Source organism: Rhamphochromis sp. 'chilingali' (genome assembly GCF_963969265.1).
Source record: "Rhamphochromis sp. 'chilingali' genome assembly, chromosome: 15".
In the NCBI taxonomy this organism is placed as follows: Eukaryota; Metazoa; Chordata; class Actinopteri; order Cichliformes; family Cichlidae; genus Rhamphochromis; species Rhamphochromis sp. 'chilingali'.
In genome coordinates, this window is record NC_137942.1 from 16,506,641 (window position 1) to 16,532,802 (window position 26,162).

The window sequence follows — 26,162 nt, forward strand, 5'->3', positions numbered from 1 at the left end:
TCCCAAAGTCCAACCCCCACGGTTTTCATTTCAGGAAGAAGCACATTTAACGTCGCATCCAGTGCGGCTGGCTCGATGCCTTTAACGTATCAACATTTACAAAACTATTTATAACACCTGTCTGCGAACCAGAAAGCGGTTTCTATGTAGTCTGCGGCCGCTCGGACCTCCCCAGCTGTCTATCCCGGTTTGAGACCAGAGAATATGGACTGGACAGTGAGCAGTCGGGCCCTGGTGTGGTGCATTTTAGCCCTGCTTTGCTACGCTGGTCTCCCACAAAAGGTAAGAGAGCTAGCTGGTTAAGCTAGCTAAACTTGGAGGACACTAACAGCAAAATTACAGTTATAAACAAAACGTGGACAGATATTTTTCACTACACGGGTGTCACCGCAGGGAGCTAAAGTTGTGTCATTGAAGCCTCTGTTTGTGTGCTTCGTGTTGCCCCAACATTACAGAAGTGAGCTAACACAGATGTTAGCTACCTGGCTGAAAAGCTCTAAAATTGAACTTTACTGGCACCAATTTTACATTTTCAGCGCTTCAGACCCGCTTCGCAAGCGAAAGAAGCAAACATGTTTACATTAACATTTTTGTTAAACATCTGAGTTATTGCGGAAAACGAGAAATTTTGTATTTACATGTTTAGACGTCTTCGTTTGCTTGTTTCAAAAACAGGATTTTTAAGTGTTTTTGTGGCTTGGTGATAAGTTAATACGCAGTATCTTTTACAAGCGTCAGCACACATCCTGTCCCTTCACATCCACATCAGTAGCATCAGTAATCGCTGTAGGATATTTAAGCTGCAGAGGTGACAAACCAGACACCACAATGTGATGGCTTGAATAAACATTCTCCAAACGCTGGAGACATTGATGAGATATTACAATTGCAAGCTCAGTTCAAGGTAATGAGAGGTGGCTACAGAAAATGTGCTCCCTCTGTTGTTGGTTTTCTTAAGCTCGAAGGATAACATTGTGCATAAATTAAGCCATCATGCAGAAACACCTGCACTCAGTAACTGCACGCAAGAGATGGATTATGTATGAATTAGTACGTGTGCTAGTGATGTATTGGTATCAAATAACTTCTTCTTCTTTGCAAAAGAAATGGTTCTCACAAAAGCTTTGAAAAGCTGTAATTGGATCTGGGCGTTCTTTTAGTTCTGACCAAAACCCCTATGGCGACCCTCCCTATTATCCACAAACACCAATCCCATCCTCACCTATCCTGTATTGCTAACATCCTGTAAATGAGCCAGATCTCACAGTAAAAGGCTGGAGGCAGAGACCCTTCAGTACCCAGATACTAAACCACTTCAGCTAAACAGGAGATTAAACTAGATTTATAATTCCCTATCATGTCTCAGGTTACTCTCTTGGCCTGTTAAGATGGTCTGTTGGTGTAGCGGGGGTGACGGATGATAGGCTATCTATAGATTCTGACTAACATGTGTCTGAGTGGTAGATATAAATTGGATATTTTCAGAGAATATATCTCTTTCCTTGTCACTGTTTTTAAGGTCAGCTGATTTTTTTTTTCCATTGAGGGAAGGATGTCTCTGACTAAAAGCTTGCTAACTGTTTCAGCAAAACATAATATTTGTTTATAGATGCACTTTTTGTTTTTTCTAATGCCTCACTTTACACTCTGCAGGCTGTGTATAACAACACTATATTTAATACTTTTGTCCTCAGCTGTAGTTTACCCATTGCTCACAAGAACAGCATTTTATTTTCATCCTTATTTTTTCAGTATGGAGACAAGATTAAGGTTTGTTTTTAAAAGAAAATGGATAAAAGGCTGCGAGCTTACTCTGTCTTATCACAGGAGTGGATTGACTCCACTTTGACTGAGCGTGCCTGATCGTGGGCCAACATGTGACATATTCCACTTTGCAGCAAACGCATGGGGAGCATAGGTCCTTCAAACCTTCTTAGACCTGTCTTTGTTACACAGCTCCAGAGGAGAACCTTTATGTCTAGAGATATTACCAGGCTGTCCTTAATCCTAAAATACTAACGTCTGATGTTTTGTCACCCATGCGACTGTAGTCGGGTGATTTTCATTGTAGAGCCTTTTTTGTCATTTTATCAGATGTAGTATGTTCTTTTCTTGGTTCCTGTGTTGTTGGTTTTTTTTTTTTTTTTTTTTTTTTTTGCTTCCTGCACAAAAGCAAGCTGCAAACACAGCTTATTGCTGCAGACAAGCTAATCGGTAGGACTGGCAGAGGTAATTTAGCAAGAAGTTAATTACCACGCGGAGGTAGTTTTTGACTGGTGAACTCTTAATGCAATTCACAAATTTCATTATTCCTCTTCTATTATTATTTATTTTCTAAAATTTATATTCACAGAACCCTCATCCCTCTTATGTATGTGATCCAAAAGCCCATGCTTCACAGCACAGCTTCTCTCAGGGTTTTTACTTAAGGGGGAAAGAAGCGAAATAATTTTCTGTTATACTTCACTGTCTTTATCAACCCTGCTTTATAAAGTCTTTATTGTTCTTTGGCTCCTTAATGCGCTTCTCTGTAATCACATAATCGCCTGAGAGGTCAGATAATAAAGGAAAATACTTGTCTGTCGCAGTAGCCTGTACTCAGACAGCCAAACACATGACTACATCTGCACACATGTTTTTATAGTCTCTCCATGGTCTGCTGCTCTAAATTATGAGCATGATGACGCTAAAACGAACAGGCCATGCTTTCTCTTAATACGCCAGGTATTTGAGGTGTGTATCAACCCAAACAGAGAGGTGAAATAGTTATCAGTATAACCCAGTCTGTTCCTAACCTCTTGTTGTACTGTACTTTGGTTGGCAGAAAGAATATGAGAACAAAAACAAACTGTTTTAACCCCTGTCTGTTGGTTGGTGATGTACTCCAGCATCTTATCAGACATGGAGGGTTGTGATGCATGTAACATGCTATCAAAGTGCTTTGTTTACACTCAGCTGGAAAGCTGCCAGTTACAGCCAGTCCCGTGTTCAGGTTGGTCTGGCAAGCAACAGGCTGTGAAGCACCGTGACACTTCAGTGACTGCTAACAGGGATACCATAAGCATTGTAGTCTGTGTGCCTTTAAGCCATGCTGGGTCTCATTGCAGAAGGAAAAGAAGATCTTTAGAATAAGCCAATCGTTTTGGTTTCACCTCAGTCTTGTAGTATTATGTAACACTCTTGTGCAATAACTTCACATTTCTCTTTTAGAAAAAAGAATGAGGAAATGAGAGGGAGTGCACCAATATTTCACCATTAACTTATACAGCGCTTTATAACTCGCATGCTCAATCATGGCTAGCAGCCAGATGCTGTCTAGCAGATGTCCCTGAAGCTGAATACTGTATCCACCAGCTGATGAATATCAGTGTGCGTCCAAGACTAGGCGGCTAGCAGATGTTTGGAGAGTTATTTGTTTGCAAAACCAAGAGTGCTGGTAAAGGTTACAGGGGGCCTAAAACTGGATTAGTTATGATTTTTCTCATGAGTTCGGCACCCAGTGGGAACTGTCACAGATGCACATTGTTGACACAAATGCTTGTATAGGATAGGTGAGACTACAGCAGGGGTTTTGTAGGCAAATGTAGAAGGACACAGTTTCTTTATGTAGATAGTGTGAAACTTTCAGGGTTTGTTTGGCCTTGGTTTCTGCACAGACTATTAAAGCATGCTAGTGTCTTCCCATTTTTTGAGCAGAATGACTCACAGGAAGAAAGAAGTGAGCGTTTTAACATGGTAAAATTTGGAGTTTAACTGTAATTTGGTGCTTTCCCACTAGTGTAGCCTGTATTACGTTTTCTATTCACTCTTAAAAGTGGGGAAATACACTCCTTTGTTTCTCCCCTTTCACTAGCGGTGCTTATCTGAGAGCCTCTTGTCTGTGCCAGATGGTAATCTTTGTGAAATGTAGAAGTAATTTAATTGAGTGCTGGTACACGAAGACAACACTTGAAACCTGGGTTGAAGAATATTTATGGTAGTCGTCATTAACAGAAAAGTGTTAAGACTCAAGGTTGATCTGGTGACCCCCTCTCAGCCTCGAGTCTGTCAGATCCTGTACTAATCCAAAGCAACCTGACATTCAACCACCCAGAAATTGCACTATGCATTGCTGTGTAATGACCTGCTATTGTATCTGACGGCCTTATAGTGCTGACACCACAGCCCGTAATCTGCCAGAGTAGCATCTGCTGTTTCCTCTGCATTTCCCAGCTTTGCCAGTCGTTTTACAGTATATAACAGTCAGTCCTTCTCTCATTTCTGTTGCAATAATTTCAGTTAAAGTAAGTCTTGAGTAACATTGTTATTAGCTGTTTAACTGTATTAATAATATTTGAAGCACACGGAAAGCTGAAAACGGTGTCATAATCAAGTAGTGGTTTTAGAGATGTAATTACAGACCAATACAGAGGTGTTAACTGTTAAATAAACTGTTGGATACACTGCTGTTTATATATATTTATTTATTCATTTATTTATCTATCTCATCAAATTATCACGGTAGAAGGACTGATCAGGTTGGGTTTGTGCATTTTTCTGTGGGGAGGCAAGCACGTCCACTGGAGTTTTTTCCTGCCAGAAACTGAAAGGTGCCCACGACTTGGTTATCAAGAGTGGAGTTTCTAGCATTCCTTAGTGGGTGACTGGAGCACTCTTCACCCACAGTGTTGTTAATTCTGGCATAAGCCAAGTCATGGGGCTGGATTGCTTTGCCACTGTTATGGGTTTTGTGGGTTCAGTTGTTTTCCCTGCGCAGTCTTTCATTTTACTTTCTCTTTATTTTCTCTTTGTATGTACTGGTTTATCTCCTCCTTGTATACTGGCTATTTCTTTCATGTGCTGAACCCATGTCTGTTCTTGTGCCACATATTTCTGAGTAGGAGAAAAAGTTTGTGAAAGGATTAGGTGCCCGTATGGCTCGTCAGCCTACTAGTCATCTGTGCAGCGGGATGTTGAAGCACTCTTCTGAGTTAATCCATTGCGAAATCTGTTTTCAAGTAGAGTGACCAAAAAAATCCCTGAAGTCAATTTACGATTCCCTTTGTGCTCTTGGAGGCTTGGCTTACCTCTAGCTTTCATTTTATCTGGGATTGTGGTATATAACGTTTATTTAGAAAAAAAAACTCAAAGAAAAGCTGAGCTGCTGCTGATAGAGGTTATACAGATTAAAAAAAAGCTGCATAGGTGGTGAGTTAACAGTTCGGTATGATATCAGGCAGCGATGACCCTCAATGCTGCTGCAGACTCTGACACATCATCAGTGTCAGTGTGACATGCAGCTCTCTCCAGCCACAGCTTTCTGAGTGCACACAGCCCGACCACTTACAGTCACCATCTTTCTCCGCCTCCTCAGCCAGTGGGCACTGACCTCTGGTACTGCATCCTGTAGTGTGCACAATACAGCACTGGGAGATCAGTTCGACAGAAAGACAGGAGTCTGTATGTTTGACATAGAGCTGGGCGATATAAGATTTTTTTCATATCACGATATGTTTTTTTCATTTCAGGCGATAACGATATCTATCACGATATAAGCCAAATAACTATATTTGTAAGATTTAAATGTGCCGTTGCTCACAAGTAAAATGTGAAATAATCAGCAGCTTGTTTTTATTTAAATATTTATTTCCCATAATAAGTTCAACAGGGTAGATGTACTTAAGGAACATGAGACTTTTTCAGATAAAGGCAAATATTGCAAACTACACAAAAGGCAGCCGCTAAAGCGTTTAAGTTTCAAAATAGAACAAACGAAACAGACTACTAAATTGTCAATTCCACTTAGAAACAAAATATTAATTCTAAAAATAAATCTTAGTTTGTTTTACAGAAGAACAGACAAAATTGACTAACTTTTGTCAATATCAAATAAACTGAGCACTAAAAGGAAATTCTCAATCTCTCCTTGTTGTATAGCTTAGCTTTTCAAACAGTTTTAACAGTTACTTTAGTCTGACAAAAGCCGAATGACGAATTAGCGCTTCCAGTCAGAGACTGAGGCTACGTACACGGGTATTTTTGAAAACGGAGATTTTCCGTTTTCGTTTTAAAAAATAATCCCGTCCACACATAAAGGCAGAAATGAAGGAAAACGCTGCTATGAACATGCCAAAGCAGCAGGTGGAGCTAGATTCCTAACCGTGCAGAAATGTTGGCCAATCAGAAGTCTAGAAGCCTCGGTGGGAAAAAGTAAACAAAGCTGGGGCATAGAAGCAGAACCGAGTCGTATGTGTGGAGGGACAGTAACTGTGTGTATATGTAAGCATTTAAACACTGCAGAGAGTAGAATTAACAGTAACAGTATTGTAGAAATTCATTTCACCGAAACAATAACGTGGCGCACAGTGTGACGTCAAAAAATGCGCACACCTTTGACGCTGCGTTTTCTCCGTTTTTCTAGTCCACACGTAAATGCAAAAACGGAGTTTTCAAAAATCTTCGTTTTCAGTGACCAAAAACGCCGTTTACGTGTGGACGAAAGGTGCAAACGCATAGAAAAATCTGCGTTTTCAAAAATACCCGGGTACGTGTGGACGTAGCGCATGCACCAGTTTATTGTATTTCCAGACTTGCTTTCGGCACAATTTACAGTGCACGCTACTCTGTTTTTTGTCAGACTTGAAATAGCCGAAATACCTTCACACTACGGAACTTCTATGGCTCTTCCGTTCGACAATCTCTCCGGCATTGGAACCATCATCTGTTTTCTCTTCGGTCACGCTCGGTTGATTTTTCTAGTCGGCACACTCATTTCCTCCATTACCCGGGCGGTATGGTGGCTGGCTGCTTCCCAAACAAATACACATGTGCAGCTTGGCACTTGTGCTGTACGTAACAAGTCACGTGACGTGACACTGCGGCTGTGATTGGTTCGGCTCTGCGGTACGTAATTTGGATTGGCTGCTCTTTTTTTTTTTTTTTTAAAGAGGACAAGAGCGGCAAGGTCTATCGCGATAGTTTAATTTTTCTATCGAGAAAAAGTTATATCGCGATACATATCGTTATCGTTCTATCGCCCAGCTCTAGTTTGACATCAGACATTTTGTGTTTTTAAATAGTACTATAAAGTAATATTCCACCCTAACTGACTCACCAACCCACACACAGCTCTGACTGATAAGTTCTGGCAGTTTTTGTCTGGCTGACGAGCACTTCAGCTTCCACAATCAGTAGACAAGTAGACAAGCTTCAAACCTCATCATTTCTAGACAAATGGTCCGTTTTCATTTCTCATGCAAAGCAGACAAAATGTAGTCTAAAGTCGAGTTGCATACTTCGTGGCAGCACGACAGTAGATTAACTCAGCCAAAGGCCCAGTTTGATAACCTTTTCACTAAGTAACTTTGGCTGTGGTGGTGAAGATTGAATGGCAAGAAAAATGGTTTTTATTTATTTGGTTTTTTTTGTTAAGATATTCTATCATTCTGTCCTTGATGAATTATGAAATCTGTGAATTGGTTCCAGAAAAGTGTTGCTGCCACTCTTAAAGACTTGATTGGGCATTAAGAGTAAGATTGCTGTACTGTGTTTGCATTCAAAAACTCATGGCGCATCCTGTGGTAGGCCCAATGCTGATTGGTTAAAAAGTTGGCCGGAACAGAAAAGCCAGCGGCCTTGGGGTTCGTCGTGAATAATGCTACGTTCCGGTTATCTCAGAACTTGGGAGTGACTGCACTCATGGGTTAGTGCATTCCAGACAGTGTGGGGAAAGCAAAAACATGATTTCTTGTAGGCTTTTTTTTTTTTTATCAAGGCAAAGGTATTCAGGTATTGATCGCAATACAGTATAATCCTTGTCCTGTTGCGCTGAAACACCACTACAGCCTGGCCAGTGCTCTGTGTATGGCTTATTTAATGAGTCACAAATACAGAACAGTACTGATTTAAAGTTTTACAGTTTTAAGTTCAGGGTTGCCATGTTGGATTGTTAGCTCAGGGTTTCTGGGGGCTTCTTCGACTTTCCAAGCGGAAAATCAGTTCAGGGGGCTTTCTAGATTCAAACTTTGACTGGGAACTCGGAAATTCTGACTTCAGACTTTTTCTTGGAACGCACCACAACCATAAAAAATAATAATCAAAAACTGTATTAAAAACACAGGCATTGGGTGCAGAACAAACTTTCTATTATTTGTAACACCCGTTTTCTCTTTAGCTGTTTGTATGTTTTACCTTTGCGACTGGCTGAAGGACCAACAGCACAAACCGTTGTAGCCCACAGCCCACATGCTTGTGAAACTGGCTTGCAAAGCTTCCTTGGCTCCATGTGGGACCAATGTAAATGCATGAAAAAGCCATAAGGGCTTATCCAGTAACCTTCCCCCTGTCATCAACCCTGTCAGCTTCTTTCTTATTGCGTCTTCTGCTGTATTGATTTGAAGTTCATTGATTTTCATAAGGGTGGCAAACTCCCTGGGGCAAATGACTGCCATGCAAGTTCTAGCAAAGGCTAGTTATTGCAGGGTGATGATGAAAGCATCTTTTTGAAGGTGTAACATTTTCTTCCGTCTGATGCCTTCGTCTTGCAGTGTAAACAATTTCAACATTTTCCTAACGTTTGCTTCAGCCGTCTGTGCAGATAACCAGTGTCTGACTGCAAATGAGATTGCAGTTCTTTCCTAGTGTCTGATTATGATTATTTTATTTTATTTTTTTTAACTTTGCAAATGTGATAATTTTTATTTGCATCAACCATACATAACTTGTTGTATTAAGAGCTGTTTGTGTTTGTGCTCTTTGTAGGGGCTTTGCAGTGGCAGCACAGTGTCGCTTCCTGAAAGCCTGCTCTTTGTGTCCACCCTGGATGGAAACCTGCATGCTGTTAGCAAGAAATCAGGCTCTATTAAATGGACTCTAAAAGAAGGTAAGAGGAGAGGACTGGAGTCAGGTTTAGGTCTTTGTTTGTATTTTTCTCTGTTCAGCCCCATTAAAGCCCTGGGTTTTTTGTTTTTTTTTTCCAAGCAGCCACAGGAAAAACAATGTATCCTGCTGCTTTTGAAAAAGAATAAAGAAAGTGTCAGAGAGGTGCCTCAAGCTCATTTTATTTATGTCATGTAAGCTGTTTTAGAAAACAACAATAAGACGTAAACTTAATAAAATAATTTAAAAAGAATGAGCTACAGACAACTATTCTTGTCATTTTGTTTCAGTTTTATTTTATTTTATTTATATAGCGAATCAGAACAGCAGTCGCCTCAAGGCGCTTAAATATTGTAGGGTAAAAGACTGTAATATTGGAGAGCCAATCAAATGACCACCTTTTATGCCAACACTTGGCAACAGTGGGAAGGAAAAACCCCTTTTAGCAGGAAGAAACCACAGGGATAGGCAGCAATCTGCCAGGACTGCTTGAGGGTGGGGGGAGGAAGATGGGACAAAAAACACAATATCCATGAATTGCACACTTCATAGATAATACTTGGCTTCCTTGTTAAACTGGCCTGTTGATTTGCAGTACTCCTTATGTGTTTTCTTTCCTTCTTTTATGAATGCAAGGTTGTGCACTTTGTCAACATATTAACACTAGGATTTAATTGTAACATCACATTGAATATTAGGCAATATTTAAACCCAATTTATTAAAATGGTGTAATGCTGTCTAGGGCTTATTTATACTGGTAATGACTGGAACCATGTGAACAAACTAAAAGCAGTTAAAAGACATCTATACCTATGAATTATATTGTCAGAATAGTTATTGACAGGTGGTGTTTTCTAGGCTTGAATCCTATTTTCAGTCCCTACTTGAAGAGAGTCTTTTGAAAGGCTCCATTATGCATGAAAACTGGTTAATTATTAACTGAGAGAGGGGAAAATATAGCCTGTAATCAAGGTCGGAGTGGGCCGGGGTAAGCAACGTTGCCGTACTGCACATGCACCGTGTGCAGTGATTACCATGTTAATGTACGAACTGTATGTTTGGGAGTTGTAGTAGATAAGATACACGAAGGGATAATTGGAAAACATTCAAGAGACATAATACGTGAGAAAGTTTCCCTGTTTTCTACATACATTTCTGATACTTTTCTGACATTTTTAAGATTGGTAAAAGTAGAGATGTGGGCCTGTAAGTCCGTCAGCTACCCCAATCATTAATAATGAGAGGCAGAAGCTGCCTCCTCCGCATCATCTGTTTTTCTGGAACAACTACTGAATATAAATGTAACCAGTTTTGTTCCAGGCTTTGCACACACCTGTTGTTGTGCGTCTGTCAGGCAACTGTAATCCTGCATAACGAAAAGGAGGCAGGAGTCTTTTATCTACACCAAGGCAGTACAAGTCAAGCCACATGCTTGCACGTGCACATGTCCCCTTACTGTTTGCTTATTACTCCGTGTTGGCTTTGTAAACATATACTTGTATTAAAGCCGGTCAGGGGGTAACATCCTTGTATGTAGCACAGAAAAATAAATTGTTTTCTCCACACCCTCTGTAACCACATTGAATGAATGCTCGTACTGTTCTTTAGCACCTCCATATAATCTGTGCTTACACCCTGCTATTGTTGACCCCTTTGGGTGCTTCCACAGAGATCAACTCCACCTGTTCCACACCCTGTATGTTCACAGTGTAAGGGAGGTGTGTGTTTAACCTGTTTAGATGGAGGCTTCACATTTTGACTGTTGTGTGTCAAGGAAGCACACTGGTATTTTAAAAGTCGTTGTAGTGGCTGGCCGTATTAGTGTTTTCTCTTTTTTTAAAAGGGATTTTCCCTTCTTTTAGGGAACTGCTTGTTTGTTTGTGTGACATGGAAGGAAAATAAGATGTGATGAGAAAGTGACTGAAATGATGACAGCAGTAATGTTTCTTTGAAAATGAACCATCAATTTGTGTTTTTGTCAGATTAAATGATACGAATGCTTCTGTTTCATGTCATGTTCATATGAAACTAATTTTCACCTCTACTAAACAGCTTTCCACCAGATAGTCCAAATGATTGCATTAGTAGTAATACAAAGAGCTTGAAATATTTACTAAACTGGCAGAATTTCAGGTGGGAAATGCCCTGAAAGCTTCTTAATGCCTGTTTCCTTAGCAGGGCAGGAGTAAAAAAAAAAAGATTCTGTTTGCAGGATGAGCTGAGGAAATTATAACAGGTGTAATTATTTCCAATAAAACAATCACATTTTGTGCCTTAGCAGTTGGTGTTTATTTGTCTGATTTATTCACTGAAAGCTGTTTGTTGACATGACTGTTTGCCTTTGATGTTTGCCACGGGGGAATCCATGTTCATTTGGACTGTGTGTCCTCTGCGATTTTAATGTCATCAGTGCTCATGTCATCCTCTTACTCAACCGCTCCTGGCAGTGCTTTTCATTGTTGGTTGATATTCTTGTCACTCCTGACTAGCATCTTCTGGTCTCGCTTCACAGATCCAGTTCTTCAGGTCCCCACGCATGTAGCAGAGTAAGTATCTTTGTGTTCACACGCATCCTTGTGTATTGTGTTTAACTGTCAAAAGATGGATGCAAATAATCGTGGCAATCTGTTGAGCTCATCTTGAGCCATGATCCTGATGCCGTTTTTCTTCTTTGCACCAGGCCGGCCTTTCTGCCTGACCCAAATGATGGCAGCCTGTACTCTCTAGGCGGGAAGAACAACGAAGGCCTCACAGTAAGAGGAAACAAACTTATCACACACTATAATCTTGCCCCCCCCTCTTTACTTCTCACTTCTCTGTTCAGGGGAAAAAGTATCTAAAAGTAATACTCTCTCATTTTAACTTGCAGTTGTGGGGATGCATAGATTCCATATATTATTTTAGGATTGCAGATTAATATTGTTTTCTAATGTTCGTTCATTTTCCTTAAACAGAAATTACCCTTCACCATCCCTGAGTTGGTCCAAGCTTCTCCCTGTCGCAGTTCTGATGGAGTCCTTTACATGGGTAAGGTGCATTCATAAATAAAATGATTAGGACACTTTTGATTAAGCTCAGTGTTTTATTCTCGTGGCTGTGTGCAGTCCATGTCCTGTGTATCACCTTGTCTAGCTGAGCTGGTGACGTTCTGGCCTCATATCACAGTGGTTTTCTTTTCCACTCAGCCTGCTGTCGTTGCCTCTGCTCTTTTGAATTTGCAACAGTTAGCACAGAAAAGGTAATCTGCTGTGGTTACTATGTGTCATTGTTAAAAGAGAAGCGGCTGCCATTTGCCTCCCTGTGGTCATTATCAGTGAAGTATTTGCTTTCATTTAACTGACACTGCAGCCAGAAAAAGCATATTGGAGCTGATGAGTGTTACAAATTCTCACTACTTAAATTTGTTCATGTATGAATTTTTTGCAAAGTAGATTTTGCAGTTATCAGGGCCAAACAACCGTCCCTCTTTGTCTGCTTTCTGTCAATCAATCAAGCCATTTTCTGTATTATGGCTTTTGTATTGATCTATAACTAGCAATGACTGGCATTGCTTCTACACCCTGCATTGACAAAGTAGGCGAGGCAAGGAGTCCGTAAGCTGCTTATTGAATTACAGAATGGGTAACACCCATTTCTGTCAATCTTTAAATCCATATTGTTTTCCTTGGACAGTTTTCTTTACATGAGGCAAATATACGTTAGATGTTTTGCACTCTCTCCTGCTACACCTTTGTTTCCGTGTGACAAAACGAAGAGTAGGAAGTAAAATTGGAAAAGCCTCATGAGAAGGTGCCCTCTTTGAGGACGGACACACACAGTGGTAGTAAAAGCAATAGTGAGAATTAAAGTGTCACGATTGGATACATAAAACCCCGCCTATGAATATGTAAATATGAAATGCAACAACAGGTTTGTAGGACGTGATTATGAAATCGCTTTTGCAAGGAGCAGTTTGAATGTTGAAATCTTGGTAAGTAATTGTGTTATGTGCTCTCACACAGGTAAAAAGCAGGACTTGTGGTATGTGGTGGATCTGTTGACTGGTGAGAAACAGCAAACCCTGACCTCATCCTTTGCTGAGATGTTCTGCCCCTCTTCATCTCTTCTCTATCTGGGACGCACAGGTAAAAGCAAAACCAACCCAGCAACACAGTTAACTGACACAACAATAGTCTCTGTGGTTCATCCTGTTCAGTTGTTGATTTTAATCAACTAAGTTTATTTGTCTTGCATACTCTGGTAAGCCCAGACGGTTTGCAAACCATTGTTTGCCTCTTACTCATCCAATCTCCAACCTCGCCTGAAAGAGTGCTATCCCGTGATCTGCCCTTGCAGACTTTAATGTCTGGGTTAAACAGGATGTTATGGTCCAGCAGAGGTAGGCATTTTAGTGCTTGTCTGCCGACAGTGAGCTCTGTTGTGAGATGGGTGCAGTGCGCAAAATATGTAGTACAACCTGTCTGTGGGCCACTCTTTGCTTGTACTGTTGTTGGTCTGTGAGCCAGCAGGCTGAGAAGAGTAAAGTTACAACATAAAAAAAGCTGATGTGAAACAGTGTTAATAACAATGAAAAGTGTCACTGCAGTCACTGTCTATGCTTTTCATGCAGTTCTCCCATTCCTGGTGAGCTCTGCTGTTTCTCCCTGCTCTATTCCACCCCAATCCAAGCTGGAGGAGTGCAAATTAGTACGTCTGGGGGTGTGTGAAAACCCCCTCTCTCCCCTCCATCTGAATTTTATACACAGACGGGCACATTTGCAGGAGCATGAAAGGTTTAGCTCTAACTATAACTGCAGACATGGAACTAGAGTCCTGCAAATCTCATCCACCCATCCATCATCTCCTACTTATCTAGGACTTGGTTGTGGGGGTAGCAACCTAAGCAGAGAAGCCCACACCTCCCTCCCCCCAGTCACCACCTCTAGCTAAACCTGGAGAACATCTAGGCATCTCAGTGTGTGCGATTTTGATAACCGCCATTAATCCTGAACATGGTGTGAAGTCAAAACTTAATTTGTAAACACAGCATATAAGCTGACTTTTCTTTCTTTACATTCCCATTGTTGCAGAGGAAGTTGAACACCGCTTGACATCTTTCTTACCACCTGAAATTGGTTAAAAAAAGGCTTTTAGTAGGTTACTTAAGAAATCTGTAAAAATACTTTAAACTGCATCCCTGTCAAAAGTGGTCATCACAGCAGGCAGCTTAGCATATTTGATTTGTGAATATTTTCTTTTTGATTTGTATAAGCACAAAAATGTCTTCCTTTTGTGAACATATCCCTGCTGTTCATTTCTCCGTTAGAGTATACCATCACCATGTATGACACCAAGAGCAGAGAGCTGCGCTGGAATGCCACCTACTCCGACTACGCCTCCACCCTCCCTGACGATGACACCAAATACAGTAAGATCCTTGGAACGTCTGTGTGTTTTATAGCTTTAGTTTCCAACAGACTGACTATAACACGTCTGCTTTTTTCTTTTTTTGTCTTCCTCAGAGATGGCTCATTTTGTGTCCAATGGCGACGGCCTTGTGGTGACCGTGGACAGCGAATCTGGAGATGTCCAGTGGGTCCAGAACTATAACTCTCCGGTGGTGGCCATGTATATCTGGCAGCGCGAGGGCCTCCGCAAAGTGGCCCATACTAACGTGGCCGTGGAGACCCTACGTTACCTCACTTTCATGTCTGGAGAGGTCGGCCGCATCACGCAGTGGAAATACCCATTTCCTAAGGAGAAGAAGCCCAAGAACAAATTCATGTAAATTATGCTTTTGTATGCTTCACTGCTAAAGTGGATATTGCATGCTGCTTCCTGGAGGTCAGAATTGTTTCTTTCTGAATATTGTTAGAGCCAAACTGATTCATTCAGTTTCTGGAAACAAGCATTGGCTAAGAGTTCTCTCAGGCATGTTTCAGCATTTTGTGTGAATCACACTAAGAGGGTGGAATCAAAATATACTTTTATTTATCCAGCCTTTGATTGCGTACTGTTTGAGTCGAGACATGCAATATCTAAGTGGCTGCCAGAAGGCCCGAGGCCTGTACTATGAAGCAATTTAAACATACCCAGAAGTGCAACTGTCCACTAATCAAAGAACTGGGTGTTGGATCTCCAGCTTGCCCTGATTTGTTACCAGCATGTAAATGTGCTTTGTAGTTAAAACGACTTTTATGGGGCTTTGTTAGACTAAAAGTGTTACGTAAATGCAGACCATTTACATCATCATTTACCAAAAGCAAAATGGCAATCACACAACGGTGGTTATCAACTCTGGAGGTCAACCCAGGTTTTCCAAATCTAGCTGCGAGCACGTCCACATAGTATCAGTGTTGGTCCCAGATAACCTGTTGCAACGGCTGAGCTGAACATTATTCACAAGAAAAACAAATCATCTGAAAAGTGAGCAGTTTACAAATAACTGCCGTATCAGTGTGACATCATTAAGACAAAAGTAGATCTAGATAGTTTCAGCCTCATTCTTTCTGCTGCAACCCTGCTATTGTTAAACTCATGTTAAACATTTAGGGGCAAGTAAAGTAGAAATACAAAAATATAATTCAAATAGTATGCAGGCTTGTTTACTGTCTCACTGTCTCAAGTACTTTGGTGCATTAACAGGTTGTGTAACGTCTTTACACTGACATAAAGGGGAGTTTCACTGACCCGGCTCACTTAAGATCAAAGTGTTCTGTATGTGGCCTTTGATGTAAAATGAGTTTGACATCCCTGGTTTAGACCATGATGTTCTATTTTCTACTTTTTTAAAAAAAAAGATAACTAATTGTTTGGCAATGATTTTACATGCACTGTTCTTTTAGCTTAAACACAACTTGCTCCAGAGCCGGTTAAATCTGCAGAGTAACTAACGTACCACAGAAACAAGTGACCCGCCTCCAAATCCCTGAAAACCCAGGGTTATACCAGAAGCCTCCTCGCTAACCTAAAGGCCAATTGTGTATTACAAGCCTCTAGTTTCAGCTCTTGTTTCGCACTCTTGTATATTTTTACGTCTTGCATCAACACCTGCTGATGAAAAACATTCAACGGGTTTCAGTACCTAGATCCTCTGTGAAAGTTTCGCCTGTATAGAGAGGTGATTTCAGGGAACTTGTTTTTTTTATTTTTTGGAAGTGGTTTTAAATTTTTCATGGTGTGTAGATTCTGTTGTTAGGTTGCTTTATTTTGACTCTGCTATTTGTTTTACAGGGCTACTTTGTATGTGGGCAAATACTCGACCAGTCTGTATGCTTCTCCCTCCTTGGTGCACGATGGAGTCACTGTGGTGGTGAGTGATGGCTGCATTTCTGTGTTCATTTCAGTAAAACATAAGTTGTGCATGACAGAGCAAAACATCAGTCAACCATCCTAAAAGGTGATCTCTCTGTGTCAGGGTTTTTTAATCTGTCTTCATTGTAGTGAGTGGTTTTTTGGAAGGAATGTTAAAAAGCTTGTGTGGGTACATCATGCCCATGTTTTGTCTTAGCTTGCCTCAGCTCAGGTCATTTTGACTCACAGGCCTTGACTCCGTAACATTACTGTACTCTTGGGCTTACACAAGAAGCCCATGAGGAATCTGCTTGATTACTCTGACTCGCTTAAATGTTTGTATTTGTGTTTGTGTATGTTTAGCCTCGTGGCAGCACATTCCCCATGCTGGAGGGCCCGGATAGCCAGGAGTCGGAAGAAGACAAGGAATGTGTCATCACACCCAGCACCAGCGTGAAGTTCAACGCTGCACTCCGTGAGCGGAACCAGGTCAACTTTATGAGGAACTACCTGCTTCTTATAGGTACTACGCCAGTATAGAAACCAGACAGTAATATTAGGTCTAACCTACTAGCTTGTTTTATTTTATTTTCTTGATGCAATCAGGAAGCGGGTATCACACCTTTTGTTTATGTGCTAAGGCGTGTAAGCTGGTGGGTTTTGCACACAGGTTTCACACAGTTCAGGACCTTAAATGATCCCGTGTTCTTTCAGTGAAGATTTTGAGCCGACACTGCCCTCTGCTGGATACATTGTGGACCCACTATAGGCTTTTCTTTGCATTGAAACACAGGCAGAAAATTATAACAGTTGAAACTGGTTTCTAGGTGAATGTTCATGAGTTTCCTAATGATAATGATGACAGTAGTGATATTTTAAAAATATTCTTTGTTTATCAGGTCATCATGAGACGCCTCCAGAAGCTCACACTAAGATTCTTGAAAAATTCCCCGACAGCTTCCCACGCCATCAAGCTAACGTCATCCCACCAACGACTGACAAGAAAGTAGAGGAGGTTTGTCAGTGTGTCACCCATTAGTTATTTTAAGGTTTTATGCAGAATTTTAATAAATGTACTCTTGCTTTTCTGCCTTTTTCCTAATTTTTGTGTCTCTTTGCCTTCATGTAGAAGGTTAATGACAGCGGTATGGATGATGGGCCCCCTTCAGCTGTCCCTGAGACGTCTATCCAAGAACCTGGGACTGGTGGCCGCGCTGTGCGCCCAGAGGCCCCGGTGGATTCGATGCTTAAAGACATGGCTACCATCATCTTCTCCACATTCCTCCTGGCTGGCTGGGTTGCCTTTGTGATTACATACCCCAAAGTAAGTCAGTTACAGCCTTCCATTGAGCTGTTGATCATTTAAGATTAACTGTGAGGTTTAAAAAAACTATTATGAAAGAAGTAGGAAGAAAAACCTAAAGTGTTTCAAATTGATTAGCGATAAAGCATTGTATTAGTTTTTAATAAATTATGGTAATACATAATTAATATTTCCCATTTCTAACTAGTTCAAGTGGAGCTACTGTTAACGATTTTATATAAAATGAGGTTATAGAATAGAGGAAATGGAGCCTGATCAGTTTGTTTTTTGGTTATGATCACACTTTTAAAGATTTAATTTTAGCTTTTGCATCTCTCAGAACTTCTAAAATTGTGCACTGGCTTTTCAAACATTAATTTCTGAGAAATATTATAGATGATTTTAGAGAATTTGTTAATCTCCAGATTGCTACTAAATTGCTTTTCACCATTGGTTCAAAACCAGAATGAACAGTTATTGTCACCTAAAATAGTTGCTAGGTGACAACACATATTTACACTTAACTGCTGTGTTCACATCACTCACAGCTACCAATCAGTTGACATAGAGCGTTAACACATTATTTGTCTTCTAACAGAGTATGCACAAGCAGCAGCAGCTGCAGCACCAGGAGTTCCAGAGACAGATGGAGGAGAGGTTGGAGATGCTGCAGAGGCAGCAGCCTTTTCCACCTGCAGAAGTAGGCATGGGTTTGACTCTAGAGAGCGACTACCTGGAGGTGGCACGCACTCGCTCCGAATGCTCAGACCACAGCAGCCCCAATGTCACCCCTCGTGCCTCCAACCACTCCAACTTGTCTGTGTCTGAGCTGGGGAGCTCAGCCAATGAGCACGAAGATGGAGGTAACGACTGGAAAAATTGCAGCCACACTCTTTAGGCTTGTTCAGCACTTTAATGGTTTAATCTAGCTTTCACTGACCAACATTTGTATTATCAGAGGCAGACTCCAGTGTTGTCAGAGTGGGGAACATAACTTTCCATCCCAAAGAGGTCCTGGGACATGGTGCTGAGGGGACTATTGTGTACAAGTAAGTTAACCAGCTAGTGGTTATTCACAGTGGTGGTTTTTTAAACTGTAAAATGCTGATGACCAATGTTGTATTTTTACCATTTCTCCACTAGGGGTCAGTTTGACAACCGTCCAGTTGCAGTGAAGAGGATTCTCCCAGAGTGCTTCAGCTTTGCAGACCGAGAAGTTCAGCTGCTGAGGGAGTCTGATGAGCATCCAAACGTCATCCGCTACTTCTGCACGGAGAGGGACCGTCAGTTCCAGTACATCGCCATTGAGCTGTGCGCTGCCTCCCTTCAGGAGGTAATCGCTGGCTTTTTTGGGAGTATGGAGAAGCTGATTTTAGGTTTCCTTAAAAGTGCCTTATTCCTGTGTCATTTGCATGTAGTTGTCTGAATTTAAGACTAGCACAGGATGGTTTTCATTGTCACTTTCTCACAACAAGCACAATAAAGGACTTCCTATGTTAAAAATAATTTCGCAAAAAGTGTCAACTTTTCACAAAACTCTTATAAGTTTCTGATTGTGCTAATGGCTGTCCTTCATCTCTCTAGTATGTGGAACGAAAGGATTTCAATCGTCATGGACTTGAGCCTGTTATGCTTCTCCAGCAGACCATGTCTGGACTGGCCCATCTGCACTCCCTCAACATTGGTATCCATCACTGAATACAAAATAGTGTTCCTGTTTTCATTGTCATTAAGTTTTTTGTGTGCCTAAACAACTCTTTCTGTCTTTTTCTTTTTGTCCTCGTATTTTTTCTTCAGTCCACAGAGACCTGAAACCTCACAATATTCTAGTGTCCATGCCCAATGCACACGGTCGGGTCCGCGCCATGATTTCAGACTTCGGCCTGTGTAAGAAGCTCGCAGTGGGCCGCCACAGTTTCAGTAGGAGGTCTGGGGTGCCCGGCACTGAAGGCTGGATCGCTCCAGAGGTCCTCAGCGAGGACTGCAAAGACAACCCGGTGAGTTGGTGGTAGTTCTGCAGCTCTGTAATTATTACTGCAAGGTCAACTCTTACTGTTTCTATTGGGGAAATAAAACTTCCAACCAATGCAAGTTTAGCTAATACTTGATATTTGAAGTCGATGCTTTTGAGAGTAAGGTGAAATTTTTTTCAAAGGATTGCAGAGCCCAATCCAGGATTAATAACAATAATACTAATATATATGTTGCAACAATGCTTTTAAATTGGTGTTAGCCTACATGCTGGATAATTTGTGTAAACAGAAGAAACCTTGTTGATGATGATGTTGGTGGTTATGGTTCTGTTTCATTATATACACAGCTGTGACCTCCTCTTTTCTTCCTCTCTGTCCCTTGTAGACCTGCGCAGTTGATATTTTCTCTGCTGGTTGTGTCTTCTACTACGTTGTGTCCCAGGGAAGCCATCCTTTTGGCAAATCACTGCAGAGGCAAGCAAACATCCTACTGGGCTCGTACAGCCTGGACCATCTGCAGAATGACAAACATGGTGAGGATTCAGCTTCTGGTTTTGGTAAAAGTAATGCAGGTTAAGTCAGATGATTGTGTTGTTTGAGGACTTTGGGGTTTCTCATTTTAAGGCAAATTAATTTAAACCTTTGAAGATTTTCCCAGTGTGTCCACATAGTCCTCTCAGTCATGGAAAGGTTTCTTTAAACAGCACATCCTGATGGACTTCAGACCTGCAGACAAGAACTGGTTCATTCGGACGAGAAAAAACAAACAGATACAAACTTGACAACATAGCCGAAACATATCACTGAAAGTAAAAAGAAATACACGTTTAAGGAGATTCATATTCAAATTTTGGACAAAACAGAAAGTTAGAAAGAGGAGCAAAAGATGCAATATTTAAGCCACAGAAGTGTCTTTGAAAAGAGTTGTTGTTGTTGTTGTTTTTTGTGTGTGTGTCTTTGTAATTGTATGTGTTAAGAGGTGTGGCACATTGTCAGAACTGCTATGTTTATGTCTTGCCAGGTGACATTGTAGCCAGAGATCTAATAGAGCAGATGCTGAGCATGGATCCCCACCGGAGGCCTTCGGCTGAAAGCGTTCTTAAGCACCCTTTCTTCTGGAGCCTGGAGAAGGAGCTGCAGTTCTTTCAGGTTACTCTTGTTTTTACCCTACCTGGTAAATTTCACTGCATGTTGTAAAAACGACTCCTCTGACACTGTTCCTGATGTGGTGTAAACCTTGCCAGTATACAGTGGTACTGCAGACTAGTCTGTGTATAGACCCTGAACTTCCTTAAAATGTTCTAAATGGTGTAGAGCACATGTGTCAAACTCAAGGCCCGCGGGCCACATCTGGCCTGGCGGACATTTATATCCGGCCCGCGAGATCATTTTATATAGATTTATTATTATTGTTATGCATGGCCCGGCGATATAAGGCGCTAATAACACCCAAACTACAGATCCCATAATGCAGCGCTGCAGCCTCCTTGTTGAACGCTAGGCTAGCTGGGAACATTCTCGCGTCAATCAAGTCAAACTTCTGTTATTGTGAAGCTAGCCGCTCACAATGGTGGAGAGAAAAGTTGATTCTGAAAACGGAGCCTTTCAGCACCGGTGGGAGGCTGAATATATGTTTACAGACATTGCCGGTAAATCCGTGTGTCTTATTAGTGGAGCTAATGTGGCTGTAATTAAGGAATTTAATTTAAGACGGCACTACGAGACAAAACATCAGGATGAGCTGAAAAACCTAAATGCAGAAACTACAGAAAGTAGAAGAGCTAAAGAAGAATCTGACATTTCAGCAGACGTTTGTCACCAGAGCAAAATCACAAAGTGAAGCTGTTGTGAAAACAAGTTTTATTGTAGCAGAGGAAAAAGCCAAATCAGCGCGGTACCACTCTGAAGAGCTGCATGATGAAGGTGTGCGACGTCTTGTGTCCAGACAAAACGCAGATTTTGGCAAATGTGAGCCTGAGCAGAGACTTATGTCAGAGTGTAACCGACACGAAACTGCCCTGAGACAAACTTGTTGGACTTACAAAAGATGGAGCGCCGGTGTTGTGCGGTGAAAAAAGCGGACTAGTCAGCAGGATGCAGTACAGATGCAGGAGAACTGTACCGGCGAGTTAACAGCATATCACTGCATCAGACACCAGGAAAGGCTGTGTGGTAAAGTCCTAAAATGGAGCATGTAATGATCACCGTGATGCAAACCGTAAATTTTATCCAATCTAAAGGTTTAAATCACCGTCAATTTCAGTCTTTTATGTTTAGATTCAGAGTTTGCCGACATTCCTTATCATACAGAGGTCCGTTGGCTGAGTTGGGGAAAAATTCTCAATAGTTTTGGAGCTCAGCAAGGAAATCTCAGTTCATGGACATGGCATGTATGATGCGGTGAAGCTGTCACAAATGCACCAGTGCAACTTGCCTCACTTTCCCTGTTGCCAAGTAATGTTGAACCAAGTCAGTGCAACAGTGTTCCCAAATGCGCACTTTGCTGATAAACTGAGCGCACGGCGCTTTGGTGACTTTGAAGCACAAAAAGAGAATTTACAGTTGAAACTGCACCTGTGCAGATTCAGATGGAGCTACATTCTAATGGGACACTCGAGGGAAAGTACGACCCGCCGGGTTTATTAGGTCCATTCCTGAAGCAATGCTCAGCTCCGTCTACATGCGGCTCGAACCTTGTGTATGTTTTCATTTATTTTTTCTGGTTTTGGCAGCATGTTCATATTTCTAGCTTGCATAATTTTGACAGGATATATTTTTATAAAAATATTTAAAGTTAAAGTTTATTTTTTTAAGTTTATTCTGGAATTGTATACCTGTCTGTTTTTATTCATATTTATGTTTAAAAAACACTGTTTTAGTGTGTTCAATAAATGTTTATCTTGTCTGGCGACCTAAAGTGTGCCTTGAGGTTTGGCCCCCTGTGCAATTGAGTTTGACACCCCTGGTGTAGAGTATGTTCAGCTTCCCTTTTTAATAATAAGCTTCTGTATAAATTTAAAAACAAGTGCTTTTGATTACTGTGATATTAACTTCTACAATACATTTTTTTATTTAAATAATGCAATAATATTGTCATTGAGAACAACACTCCAGACTGCCTGCCATATTATATTCACCGGGTGTTTTTTGTTTTTGGTTGTTTTCAGGATGTGAGTGACAGGATAGAAAAGGAACCGCTGGACGGACCAATTGTGAGACAGCTGGAGAGAGGGGGGAGGACTGTTGTCAAGGGTGACTGGAGAGAGCACATCACAGTGCCACTGCAGACCGGTATGAGACTGACTGTGCACAAACTCCTGAAGCCTCTTTTTGTAAAACGTTCTTCTTGTTTGTTGTGTGAAATTAGACTTGACAGTATTACACGTTACACAGTGACACTTGTACCAGTTCATCTTACAACTTGTTTAAGTGCCTCACTGTATGTTCAGTTGCATGCAGCATCCTGCTGCCAGAAAACATTTGAGCATGTGGTTAATTAAGCATGCTACTTCCTGTCAACAGCGCCATTTGACCCAGTATCACAACAACAGATTCTCCATGGACTCTGCGCTCATTTTTATTGACTTATAAAAGATTTGGAACAGATATTAATGATTAATCCAGAGATGATGTAGATAACAAAGGATTCACATTTAATAAAGATGAAATGGTACACATACCTTTCTACATGTTTTTAAATACAAGAGACACTTGGAACCATGCTCAGTTCAAGCTACAGCTTCACTAGTTTCAGGACTTCCTTTGTACTGATTCTGTGTTTAGAATTCATTTTTATGATCGATGCCTGAGCTCTGAGTTTTCCTTGTGTGGCAGATCTGAGGAAGTTTCGCTCCTATAAGGGCGGGTCAGTCAGAGACCTGCTGCGTGCAATGAGAAACAAGGTAAGAGTTTTTCCTTTATAACAAACAGCTTTGTGCTAAAGTGAGCCTGTTTTGCCACCGTCACATTCATGGCTGACCTTACTTCAACAGAAACACCATTATCGAGAGTTACCCACTGAGGTCCAGGAGACTCTGGGCTCCATCCCCGATGACTTTGTCTCCTATTTCACCTCCCGCTTTCCCCACCTACTGATGCACACCTACTTGGCCATGCGGACCTGCGCGCCTGAGAGACCATTCCTGCCTTACTACTGCTCTGCAGAACAGCTTGCTAAGACACAGGCCCAGTTAGCTCACCATGGGCCGCAAAGACATAATGAGCCATGCACTCAACACCTGCCAACACACACATCCACAGCTTCCTCACCACCCCAGGAGTCTACACATTTGTCACTGCCGGAGCAGGTGTGTCACACAGCAGCTGCTGAATCAGTGCCCTCATCAGCACCGGAGCCCATATTGTCACATATCCCGGTTCAGACAGTGCAGCCGGCAGAGCCAGCACCGTCCACACAGACTGACTCACACAGTCAGACCTCAGAATCAACTCTCAGGCAAAGAGAATCCAATCAGCCTGAGGTGACCCCACTGACAAATCCTCCTATACTGGACAACAAACCAGTGTGAACTAGACTAGAGCCAGGTGGATCCAGCTCAGATGGGAGCATTGCCTTAAAGTGTGAGGGAGACAAAAGGAAAGGTTGGACTCCTGGTTGTGGCTGTGCTGTGAGTCGGTGAGGACCAGGCCTGCAGTGCCTGGGATTCACCACCAGACGCGGCCGCTGCATCCTGCATTAAGTGCCTTCTGCTAACCTGCATTAAAATGATCCCCAGCACGAGACTGTCCACGAGCCACCCTGAGAAATCCAGCAGGTGTTGGATGTTCTATTGTAGCCAAACTGAGTGAAGAAAGCTTTTAATTTTATTACGGCATGTCCAAAAAGGTGTATCTGGTCTCCAGTGTGGGGAAACGGGTCCAGATGTTGTTGAACACTTGGGTAGTTTTATTGTGCAATGTTGTGTACGTCTTGGTGAGCCTGTTCTCTGCACAGATACTGTATGTATATTTTTGTACAGACCAGTTCAGAATTTGGATCATTGATGATAAATCACTTGATGTGGCCGTTGTGCCTTTTTTCCCCCCTTTTTAATATCACTGTGCTGTATGTGTACAGATGTTTTAAAATTGACTATGCTAAATGTGCTTGATTCCAGTTAATGCTGCTGCTAGACTGCTTCTCTTTTGTCAATCAAGACTATTGAGCTGACTCATTAAGAGTGGGCTCCTCCAAAGGGTGTTCAGAGTGACGTCTGGATACAGTGGGGTTTTTGTAATCCTCCTCTTTATAGAGTCAAATTAGGAGTTTGGAAGTCAGGCTGCAAAATGCTTGTGTAATAACTTTTTCAGGGGTGTCAAAGTGAAGTTAATGACTTGCACATTAAATTCTATTGTTTTTATACTGATATTTTGTGTGTTTTGAGTGTGCTGCATGCCACAGTTTTGTAAGGTCTGTCATATTTGTCTACAAACTGTAAGTTTAACAGTTTCACCTGCTGTTGCTTCAGGCAGCTGGTGTTGTCTGACTTAGCAACAGAAACTATTAACTCTGAACCTCCTTTGGCATTATTATCAGCACAAAAACTGTGCGCCAGGAACTTAATGGCATGAGTTTCCATGACTAGCAATAACATGTAGGTGCCCCACGACCTTTGTCCATAGTGTATCTCAAAGGTTGGAAACAAAAGCCAGAAGTACCTGATGTTACCTTTCTAAGATGCTTCATGTAGTGTTCAGGGTATGAATGATTTGATGGCCTTAAAGTACAGAAGATGTAAATATTATTTTGGGTTGCTGTGCTTATACTACTACCACTGGAAAGGTTCACCTGATTTTGCCTAATTTCTGAATTAACCATCAGAAATAACACAAGACAAACCTGCAGGTATGACAAAGATGTGGGGCCTGCACTACTTTTATGATCCTTTAATGTGTAATCATAGACATAGAATCTACCATCAACAAAGGTACAAAGAATTAACTCAAATAGTGAGCTGTCAGTAATTTTCATTAATAGCAAATGGTTGATTTTACCTAATTCAGTGAATCCTGAGTTTAAAAAAAAAAAACAAAAAAAAAAAAAACAGTAAAAACATCAAATCATGTACACCTTTTAGCTTTCTGAGCTTTCAGTGTCAGCATTGTACTCATAAAGACCTTCAACATCAACATAATTCAAAATGATCAATTTCCAGTAATGGAATACAATCCCTCTCACAATGTCTAATAAAAATAAAATTTGTTTCCTGGAGCCTGGAGGTTTTTCGAGACCCAAGTAGTTCAACTGCTTCCTTTGGCAGGTCCAAATCTAATTTTGGATCAAGTCATTAAATTCTGGCTGAGTGAATAACTGGGGAGCAGATGAGCTACTGGATTTGGATGTGTAGTGAAGTATCCACAGTCGAAGGAAATTATATCTGGATCATGTTTGCAATTGCCACTTCTGAAAAAAAAAAAAAAAAAAAAAGTGATATAATGGAGCAAAACATAAAATATTTTTTGAAGCCACCAACACAAAATTAGTAAAGACAAGGTGTTGGATTTCATGCTGTAAATATGATGCAGGGCAGTGTTATTTATAGCAGCTGCCCTGTAAACACATTCTTGCACATATGCAGTGGATATTCACCCTGGTTACTTATGAAAACAACTTGGTCTCTTTGCAAAGCATAAAATACACAAATCCTGTTTATCGTAATGATGTGGATATTATTACTAGGCTTTAGTAATAACTCAGTTTTTTGTTTGTTTTTTTAACACGTTTAAGGTAATTTGCTAGTGTATAGTTTTTAATGTT

The 26,162-nt window shown here is 41.2% G+C and overlaps 1 protein-coding gene across 1 annotated transcript; it reads left to right on the plus strand.

Moving 5' to 3' along the window:
• The first annotated feature begins 17 nt into the window (after positions 1–17).
• On the plus strand, positions 18–24,773 carry ern1 (endoplasmic reticulum to nucleus signaling 1). Its single transcript, XM_080904413.1, has 22 exons — positions 18–282; positions 8,740–8,860; positions 11,370–11,403; positions 11,538–11,610; positions 11,812–11,884; positions 12,859–12,981; positions 14,163–14,264; positions 14,359–14,620; positions 16,070–16,148; positions 16,493–16,652; positions 17,029–17,144; positions 17,259–17,453; positions 18,031–18,295; positions 18,391–18,481; positions 18,576–18,765; positions 19,017–19,116; positions 19,230–19,429; positions 19,791–19,938; positions 20,427–20,554; positions 22,573–22,696; positions 23,240–23,307; positions 23,398–24,773. The coding sequence occupies exons 1-22, from the start codon at positions 205–207 to the stop codon at positions 23,932–23,934; spliced, it is 3,267 nt and encodes a 1,088-aa protein (XP_080760539.1). The 5' UTR covers positions 18–204; the 3' UTR covers positions 23,935–24,773.
• Positions 24,774–26,162: the final 1,389 nt, after the last annotated feature.